This window comes from Punica granatum, chromosome 6, assembly GCF_007655135.1.
Source record: "Punica granatum isolate Tunisia-2019 chromosome 6, ASM765513v2, whole genome shotgun sequence".
In the NCBI taxonomy this organism is placed as follows: domain Eukaryota; kingdom Viridiplantae; phylum Streptophyta; class Magnoliopsida; order Myrtales; family Lythraceae; genus Punica; species Punica granatum.
Genome location: NC_045132.1, coordinates 2,619,979 through 2,630,740, shown reverse-complemented (window position 1 = coordinate 2,630,740; position 10,762 = coordinate 2,619,979). Strand labels below are relative to the sequence as shown.

At 33.2% G+C, this 10,762-nt stretch overlaps 1 protein-coding gene across 1 annotated transcript; it reads left to right on the top strand.

The window, feature by feature from the left end:
- The first annotated feature begins 7,571 nt into the window (after positions 1-7,571).
- Positions 7,572-10,272, top strand: LOC116211843 (GDSL esterase/lipase 4-like). Its single transcript, XM_031546369.1, has 5 exons — positions 7,572-7,932; positions 8,273-8,394; positions 8,943-9,188; positions 9,443-9,692; positions 9,853-10,272. The coding sequence occupies exons 1-5, from the start codon at positions 7,701-7,703 to the stop codon at positions 10,083-10,085; spliced, it is 1,083 nt and encodes a 360-aa protein (XP_031402229.1). The 5' UTR covers positions 7,572-7,700; the 3' UTR covers positions 10,086-10,272.
- The last annotated feature ends 490 nt before the right edge of the window (positions 10,273-10,762 follow it).

Sequence of the window (10,762 nt, the reverse complement as noted above, 5' to 3'; positions counted from 1 at the left end):
TTATTGTTATTTCAATAGTAAATAGATATTCATTATTTTAGAAAAATTAAGAATATCTGGAATTATATAAATTTAAAATTATTGAAGAAATCTTTTAAATTATAGCTAAACTTATAGTAGTTCTATTAAGTAATCTCTCATGGAAGTAATTGAGTCATCTAGCGAAAATTATTTAAATTCATGAAATTTGATATGTGAGATTTGAATATGAATAGCACAAGGAACAGTGAAGGTTTCCACATATGCATGCATGCATCTACACATATATTGACTTCCTCTTAATAAAAAAAATATAAACTAATGCAGTGTATATATGCCTTACGGTCAATATATCTTTGTGAAAAGATACAATATATATGTGGAGAGAAGTAAATTACAAGCAATAAATTTATTACTTCAATTACAGTAATATTAAAAAAATAATTAATTTTCACCTCTATATGCTAATAAATTGATTATGAATGATAAGTCAACTAATTATTTGCATTAAATGGCCTCAGAATATTATTTTGCCATCAATGTCAATTCAATTTTAATCTTATAGCCAGTGCCATCAATTGATAAAAAATCATAAGTTTATTGACAAATAAGAGAAATGGTATTATATATTAATGCTATTAAATTTTGAATTATTGTAATTGCATAGATATCTCCACTAAGTTAGTTTTGGAGTTCATATGCACGTGGTGAGGTTGATTTGCCAATATCAATACAAACTCTTGACTAAGGTATTACAAGGAATGTTAGTAATTTTTTCTAATTAATTTATGATTCTAATTTAACTTCTCTTTTTTAAGTATTGTTCAATTGACATATTTCCAAAGTGAATCATGTTATTGCTCCCAAAACTATGTTACTTTTATTAAATAATATTTATGCCACAGAGAAAAATACGATTTGATTATGTATATCTTTTAAAAATCTTTTTAAAATTTATTGTTTTCCTCACTTATCCACAAAAGATATTGATATGATAACTTATTTACAAAAAAAGATTGATGAATATTCAAAATTAATATTGATTTTGATTTATTATTTTATATTCATAAATTTTATTCTTTTCCATAAATTTTTATTAATAAATTCGTGCATTGTACAGCTTCAAAAACCTAAGATGTGTATATATATATATATATATATAAACTTGAGAACGGAGGAATAAATAGGGGTAGAGTCATAAATATCACTATAAAAGTTTCTTGTATAAGAATATATTGTAAATGCTATTTTGAGAAAAAGATTTCATAATAGGCTTTTGACCCATAATTCACCAAAAAAAATATTTATAAAAATCTCTCTATATATATGAACTTGACAATGGAGCAATAAATAAATAAGAGTAGACTTGTAAATATCTTTATAAAAGTTTCATAAATAAGAATATATTATAAATGTAATTTTGAGAAAAAGATTTCATGTTAGGATTTTGGCCCCATAATTCACTAAAAAAATTCATAAAAAATATAAAATATTAGTAAAGCATTAAATCGATTATAATAGAGTATTTTTCAAATATGAAAGTCAATACTTTATCAAGAAAATTAAAAAAAAATTGTGATAAAAAATCAATTCTCTATCAGTAAAATTTTAAATGTCATTATAAAAAGCTTTTCGTATGAAAAATCAATATGTGTTTTAATAGTTAATTTATATGGATATAAACAAAGATTAATAAGCTTAGTTGCTTAACTTTATACTTACTTATGTTTTACTAAGTAGACAAGATAAATATTAGAAATTATGGCTACAAATACGTAACCTAGCGGGCGACCCCTAATATAAATCTTAGAAACTATATTTATAATATAAAAAGATATGATTAATACGTAACCATAATTTCTAATATTTATCACGTCTACTTAGTAAAACATAAAACCCCTAATATACCATTTTTTTTCTATCTATATTCATATGTATATCATATATACTAATTATTAATTTTTAGTTATACGAAACTCGACTAAAAATTTCCGTGCAACACACAAATAACAACTAATAAAAAGTGAAAATGAAGAAATCACCATTCCAAGATCCGCTGCTGGACGACAGGGGCAGTCATGAGGCGTGCTCCCATGGCAGGGCCCAGACTACAACATAAATGGATGGTACCAATGGCCCCATGCCAATTGCCACCAACATACGTACGTGCGGATCCAACGGGCCCAAGACTCCCAAATTTCGATGCCCCACAGAGACTTGTTCAAGGCAAAAATAGCCTCGTGCAACACGACTTATGGTGCCGTCTTAGTGTAACGAGGGCGAGCCGTGATGTTACCAATGACACAGTCGTGCAGACTTGGTATCAATAGGGTGTGGTCTGACTACGGTAGATATGCCGTTTACTATGTTAGGCTGGTTAATTAATAAGGGGGTGATTATCTAATCATCCAGGCTTGTGCCACCGTCAGTAGTCGTATGGCTGACTTACTAATTGGCAGTCAAGGATATGATCTCGACGGCAGTCTAGTGGCTGTATTAGTCAAGGATCTCGTCGGCAACCTAATGTATATTATAGGTGTGTTTTAATAAAATTTTCCTATTCACCAAAAAAAATGGTGTTAACACGGTTATTTGCAACTTTTTGCTATTTAAAAATTTTAAAGACAAAATTACCTCTTCCGAATTCAATGGACTAATCTAATTTGCCAGCATCAATTGAAGGGCTTAGAAAATTATGGTTACTTCTGCGAAAAGATATCATACAATTCTACATCGATCAAATAAGATAAAACAACCAATGACTTTATAAGATGATCAAATCCACCATTTTATCAATTGAAACTTTTGCGCCAAATATGAGCTCAAGCTTTTATAAAGTCAGTGAAACTTTAACTTCTTCCATGGCCAAATTATTAAAAAAAAAAGTACTTTCTACAGTGGAAAATTAATAAATTATAACGAAAAGTAGTCAAATCTATATATAATACATAATAGAGGAAAAAAATAAGTTTAACCATATTATGTCATGTGTCATCTCAAAATCGATAAGGTGGTACCATATGTTAAGCCCCCAACTCTATATTTACGGAAATTTCAATAATCTTTTCTACCCACATTAATGCATTAGTAAGTAATGCACAAGTAAATAAATGTATATATATGGATAATATATTTACAATAATTCAATTTACTAAAATTATTTTCATTTTCTAATTCTTGATTTAACAAGTAAAATTATATTTACTAGAATATCTAGGAACTTCTAAAGTTCCTGTGCCAAAATTAAATAAACTTCAAAAAAGAAAGATAATACAAATGAATTGATCAGGAGTTCGTACAATTTAGTAATAAATATGTCTTTTGGAATACGATTAATTAAAAGTATTTTCTTTTCCAATTTTCAATTCTACAAATGCTTTATATTCTTGAAACTGTAATAAAGTTTTTTTTGTTTAAAAAGGATATGGAAGTATTTTTCTAAAAATTTTCATAGGAGTAATTACTCGCATAGTAGAAAATATAAGGGGATTTTGAAATATTCAAAAACTATGACAAGTTCTGTATTAATATTAAATATATTTAGAAATTAAAAATAATGCTAAAAGAATTAATTTATATTTAAAAGTTCATAATATGAGTGGAACAAATTTGGTCTCTTTTTAATTAAATCTATATATAATATAGGGTTAATTGCGCCATATATCCTAATTTTGTTGGAATTATTAGTTCTAGCCCAAACTTGATTTTTTACTTGAAATATCTCAATGTTGAAGTGTTGATTTCACATCTATCCCGACGCTAATTTCTCGTCCAAAATTGACAGAATTGCACACATGACACGGTAATTTTGTAACACATGTAAGCAACGTTACAAAATTCACATGCCACATGTGCAATTCCGTCAATTTTGGACGGGAAGTTAACGTTGGGATATATGTGAAACCAACATGCTAACGTTTGGATATCTCAGGTAAAAAATCAAGTTTGGGTTAGAATTAAGAATTCATTCAAACGTTAGCCTATATAGCGCAATTATCCTTATAATATATAATAGCGAAAGGAAAACATAAGTTTAACGACACTGTGTCATGTGTCATTCCAGGATTAACAAGGTCGTGCCATGTGTCAAGCTCTGAGCTCTCTATTTACCCAAATAATACTAGTCTTCCCTACCATTTTTAATGCTTTAATAATTAATGCACAATTAAATTAATTGAAGGGATAATATATTTATATCAATTCGATTTACTAAAATTATTTTCATTTTTTCGATTCTCGATTTAACAAGTAAAATTATGTTTACTAGAATGTTTATGAACTTTTAAAAAATTCTATACTAATATTAAATACGCTTACAAATATAAAAGAAATAATACAAGTGAATTAATCTAAACATTCGTACAATTAAGTAATAAATCTATCTTTGAAAATTTGATTAATTAAAATTATTTTCTTTTCTAATTTTCAATTCTATAAATGCTTAATTATATTATTTAAACTATAGTAGGGTTTTACAGATTAAAAAGGATAGGGACATATTGTTCTAAAATTTTTTTGCACAAGTATAACTGAAATTATAGGAGTTTTGGAATATTAAAATACTATTATTACTTCTATGTTAATATTAAATATACTTAGAAATTAAAAATGATATTAAAAGAAATTATTTATTTAAAGTTCATTAAATGAATGGAATAAATTTAGTCTCTCTTTCTATTAAGTTCTATGAATAACTTATTATTGTATAAAGGATATAAATGCAAATATCTTCTACAATTTCGATATTGAAAATTAAGATTTTTTAAGTGAATAATATAGTTTTTTATGTAAATAAAGTATTTGATATAGCAAAACTAATACGATGAACTTAACATTCTTTGTTCATCATTATTTTGACGATTATCAAAAAGTTAATTCTACAATTATGAACTAATCAATATTTTTAAAGACACTATATAAAAAATTATAAAAATTCATGCCACAAATAACACTTCCGCGTAATCGCGAATGAAATGACTAATTTACCTCAAGTTGAAACATTTAAGTTCTGTGAGTAATTTATTATTATATAAAATGATATAAATACAAATATTCTCTACATTTTTATATAGAAAATTATGATTTTTTTAGAAACTAAAAGGTATTTATTAATTACTTTAACTTTGGTTAAAATAATTTTATTCATGTAATTTTATTACTCTTATTTATAAAATATTTAAATGAGTGCTTATAGTTTTTTCTATGTAAATAAAACGTTGAATAAAGCAAATCAAATACGATAAGTATAACATTTTTTATTCATCCTTATTTTGATAATTATCAAAAAAATTAATTCTATAACTATAAATTAATCAATATTTTTGCAGTCTTGTTTAATAAAATATATAAATTTGTTGCGAAAGATACTTCTGCGCAATGCGGGTAACTGGCAGTAAACAAATAAAAGCCGGAAAAGACGGATGTGCCGACTCCCGACTTCAATCCAGCATTAAAGGGACTCCCCACGCAGCGATATGACGTCATCCCCTGCATCATGTCGGCCATATCATAAAAAGAAGTCGCCGCGTTTCCTTTTAAGTACGGACGCACGTGGGTTTTGGGTCCGCAGATTGGGGTATATTACAGACTACTAGATCTCAAAATTGCAAAGACAGCCCTGAACTATTGTCCATTAGAAAATAAACCCCAATACTGATAACATCTGTGCAGAACATCTGGAAATTATGATTCACGCCTGAATTATTCAACCGAGACGGCCTCAGAGATTCATCCCACCCAGATTATGTCATAATTTTCCAATCAATGTAGTGTCATGCTTCCATGGGACGTGGCAACCTTCCAAACTAAGAGAGCAAGATTCGGATATTCTAGATAATGACAGTGAAACTTCTCACTTTTTCATGCCCTCAAGCAACCATATTATATTAACGCACCAGTGATGCTAGGAAAGGAGGGACCTGAAATTTAGACTGTGGAGGCTGGTCTCTGATGAAGGCAATTTTTTTTCGAATTAGAAGGGCGATACAAAAAAATACAGTAACTCAGCAAAAGAACAATATGTAAATTGTCGTAGAGTTTTAAATTTCTAAGATTGGGTGAGCAACCAGTACATGCGTGTGGGTTTGTTTTTGTTTTTTTTTTTATTGAAACGCAATGTTCAGACTCTCATGTTCAAGCGCGAATATATCAAATGAACTGAATAATCAGCGCAGGTACTGGTTCCGTCAGATTAGCACCATCAAAGGCCTAATATAGTTTACAAAATCCGATGTCCCCCAAGTCCAAGCCAAATGGCACACAACTAGCAAATGTTTTTAACAAATGCACTAGAGGAGATTTGAACTTAGAACCTTGAAATTATCAAATCTCTTATGAATAAACTTGTTAACATAACTACCTTTAGTGGTATGTTGAAGGGGGAATTAGTTTGTAAAGTACGAGGATTTATTCCACTTGACTCCCCCGTTACCTAAACACAAACAGATAATTTTTTGGAATTATAAACTCTTAAGGCAATTACCACCAACACGGTGGTCTAGTAGTTAAGTATCAAACACTCCACTTGAACATCACGAGTTCGAACCTCACTGAAGACGTAGAGCTTGTCACTATGTGGGTGTATTATGGGATGGCAGTTGCCGACCCATAATGCTTGATCTAGTGGGTCTTGGACTTAATTTACTAGTGTGTTGGTGGAGTTGCGGTGACCAAATTGGGCTAAAGTCTCAGTGAGCTCTAACAAAAGAAATATTCAGTGACGGTTAGGTTCCCTTAATTGGAGCAGCCACAGCGGGCTAATAACCATACCTAGCCTTTATTTAGTGGAAAAAAAACTCTCAAGGAAATTCTATTGTGTTCTTGGGTTACCGGAGTCATGTGTCTTCAACGTCGTTGGATTGCCCCTTTTCACTAAACCTATAAAAAGATGAATTTCCTAGCGCAGATGATTTTTCGATCATTGGGATGATTGTTCTGGATTATAATTGAATAGTAATTATAAACATATGATTTTCCTGTCGTTGGGATGATTTTTCTGAATTATGAATATATGATTTTTCCAGTGTGAATTTTCTTCATTCACAAAACCGAATAAGAAATCTCGATTAAGAAAATAAATGACGAACCATTTGAACCAATCCATATTAGCAAGACAATGGTGAATTTTATTTACTTATTCATGTAGAGGTCCAATCTGCAAAAATATATTTAATATGAGAGTAAACTTGAGTTTCATCCAATAAAACTCCATATGTATTAGGATTTCAATTTTTGATTATAAGGGAAATTCATAGGTTTAGTATAATAAAATTAAAATCCTAATGGATTATAAAGGAGTATGAGTAATTTCACAATAAGTATCGAACATAAAATATCTTTGATTACAAGGTGAAATTGTCTACCACTACGCTACTTTATATATATATATATATATATATATATATGTATGTATACTCGCATCTTTACCATATAAATATCTTGAATTAATTAACAAGGAGAGATTATTGTATCGTAACATAGACTTCCCAAATAATTAAAAAGGAGAAAATTAAACATGAGATGTGCTACTGCAGAGGAGCCATCCTACTTCAGTAAAGTCAATCTGAACACAACCTCTTTCAGTAGAGCCATCCATGGAACCTTTCAATGCTTGCTGGCTCCTATAAAAAGCCTCATCACTCCCATTTTCCAGGAAGCAAAGCTCAAAATTCAATTATAGTAACTCACCAAATTAATTTCCCTGCGAAGCAAATCCTAGTCTGATGGGAAGATCAACCGCGGTGATCGGGACGTTTATCGCCTTATGGGCGGGCCTCGTCGTTCAGGGGCAATGTCACACGCCGTTCTTTATCTTTGGGGACTCGCTCCTCGATGCTGGGAACAACCAATACTTTAACAGTGGGACCCCCAAGAGCTCCCTGCCCTATGGAGAGACCTTCTTCAAGCGCCCGAGCGGGAGATCCTGCGATGGCCGAATAGTTGCCGACTTCTTAGGTAACAGCATTTCCCATGAACCCGATCATTTTCGTGTTTCTGATCTGTTTTTACGGCATGTATCAAATCTGGAGTGATTTCTCTTCAGTGGAGATCATATTCCAGTTCTTGTTTTCCGGAAAACGTTCGAGTATGCCTATGCTAAATGTGCAGTTGAAAATCTGGGAAACAAACTTTATAGTTTTCCTGAAGAAAAGGAAAGTGAATGCAAACAGGGAGTCAGGAAATCTTCCCGAATTATAACCGAACAGGGGTAGATGTTGGGTGCCCGTTGCCCATTTTAAGTTACAAATGTCGTGAATCCAGACAATATTTACGGTCGGATTCTGGTTTTCTGCAGCGGAGTATGCGAATCTGCCATTGATCAGACCATATTTGGAGCCCGGGTTCAGCAATTACTCGGATGGAGCGAATTTTGCATCAGCTGGAGCTGGGATACTCCCTGAAACAAACCCCCGGATGGTAAACATCCTTGCCAATTACATCTGGCTTCAATCCGCACAAAACTTACTTAGTATAAGTGATAGGATAAGGTAGATGTACAAAGCGGGTGGTTGTTTAAACCTTCTGTACCGATTCGATCCGAGCTCTCATATCAAATTCAGTTGGTAGAGATCCACTCCTGCAATTGGGTCGTCGCAATTATTCTATATCATAGATATGGAAATAGTCGTCTTATGATTACTGTTGTTTGAGGGTTTACTTATAGAGTGAACTGAACTATCCACGATTCAGTAAATTCAGGATTGTTGTCATGGGTTAACAGTCTCGGGTCAGTGAGATAACTTAACACCTGGCATTTTGGCCTTACAAGGCCCGTGATCATATGGTGAAGGTTTCTGGTTATTAGTGTTCCTAGAAAGCTGGAATATCCGGAGCCTGCAACTGGCTGCTTAGGAGTGATTACGGCTTCATAGACCATATTTGTATCATATGTGCTTCATTTTCCTTCTGATGTGATCTCAGTTAATTGATTGTTCAAAATTTTTTTCCCGGTGAATAATCGACAGATACACTTGAAGATGCAACTCAGCTACTTCGAGGAAGTGCAGAAGAAGCTGAAGCAGCAGGAGGGCGAACAGAAGGCCCAAGAGTTGCTGTCTAAGGCCGTCTACCTGTTCAGCATGGGAGGGAATGATTACATGAACGTCGGCATGCCAAAATTCGGCGACACCATGCCTCCAGTGGTGCTCACGGCCTCTTACAAGAAACAGTACGTGACCATAGTGCTTAGCAATCTCACCTCTGTTGTCAAGGTAAGAAATATGCATTCCCGATCCTGTACTTGCACTTGCAACTGCTGTAGGTTCAATAACCAGATCCCCAACCCATTACTGAGCCACTAATAATGTTTTTGCACTGGGAAGGACTCATGCTATCAAAGACATATAGGACTAGTGTTACAGTTGAGCTCGGAACTATGTGATGTCTCGAAATCATGGTCTCTTCCATCGTATCAATTGTGGCATGTATATTTATCATGTACAAGATCTGATGATTGGCTCTGCAGAAAGTGTACGCAATGGGGGGGAGGAAATTCATTTTCCAGACGGTGGGGCCACTGGGTTGCATGCCAGTGAGCAGGTATGCCTCGGGATCTACGGGCTGCGTTCACGATGTCACGGTTCTTGCCAAAATGCACAACATAGCACTGTCGAAGCTCCTGTTGAAGCTGGAGAAGACTTTGCCCGGATTCAAATATGCTCTGTTTGATTACTACTCTGCCCTTGCCGAGATAACCACCTACCCCTCACGATTTGGTAATAATATTTCACATATGTATCATTATCGATTATGTTGTGCAGATACATGTTCATATACATTTTGTTCACTGTCATGTTCTTCAATGCTGTTGAGACTTTAGGTTCGCGTGCAATATATCAATCGAATAACACTTTTCGGTTTGTTCACATTGCGAAGGTTTCAAAGAAGGGCGGACAGCATGCTGTGGAAGCGGGAACTTCAACGGGCAGTTCACATGTGGGAAGAATGGCACTGCTTACAATCTCTGCAGTGACCCGAGTCAGTATGTGTGGTTCGACGCAGCTCACCCAACTGAGAGCGCCAACAAGCACCTGACGTCCCTCTTCTGGAGTGGACCGCTCAAAGTTGTGTGGCCTTACAATGCAAAGGCATTGTTCCAAATGCCTTAGCCTTATCCGTACTAGGAGTATTCATAATAATTCTTAGGATTATATGTTTTCTTCGCTGATGTTACTAACCATTTGGAGTTTCCAAGGAAATGGTTTCTGTACGGCATAGTATGAAACAATACAGCCTCCCCGCGCCTACCCGTTGATTACCACCAGCTTAAGAGAAATCCATAATTTTTATCCATCACAAGTGGTCGAACTCATCAAATATTTGTTTCCACGAGCAAATTCATTTTAAAACATGCCTTGAAAGAGCAGTCCATTCATCTAACTTGCTAGCATGGGGATTCTAAGCCAATGGAAGATAGAAAAAAAGGGTCCAATGAATGATACTCGCCCTCTATTTAGAATTAAACAATTCTCATCGACCGGACTTCATTTACTCCTTTATATTTCTTGTTTTTTTTTTCAAATCTAGTATAATGAAAGAGAAATTCTAAATAATTAATAAAGAGTACGGATATTCTTATTAAGTATCGAGTAACCTTTTATGTTAACAAATGAGGGTGTATATCCTCTTTTGATTTATATTCCCTTCGGTTGTCTAGTACTCCATGTCTATCCCTTGTTCAAGAAGAGTCAATGGAATATAATTGGGCCAAATGGGCCACTCCCAATTGGGTTTCAATCAGAGAATAAACTAAAATCAAGGTCATTTTCTTATCAAGGCCCAGTAA

What these genes read in the sequence shown, in the direction of transcription:
- LOC116211843 (XM_031546369.1), top strand. Translation starts at nt 7,701, where the DNA reads ATGGGAAGATCAACCGCGGTGATCGGGACGTTTATCGCCTTATGGGCG. An exon ending in AATAGTTGCCGACTTCTTAG is followed by an intron (nt 7,933 to 8,272) that starts GTAACAGCATTT and finishes GGTTTTCTGCAG; the next exon opens with CGGAGTATGCGAATCTGCCA. An exon ending in CTGAAACAAACCCCCGGATG is followed by an intron (nt 8,395 to 8,942) that starts GTAAACATCCTT and finishes AATAATCGACAG; the next exon opens with ATACACTTGAAGATGCAACT.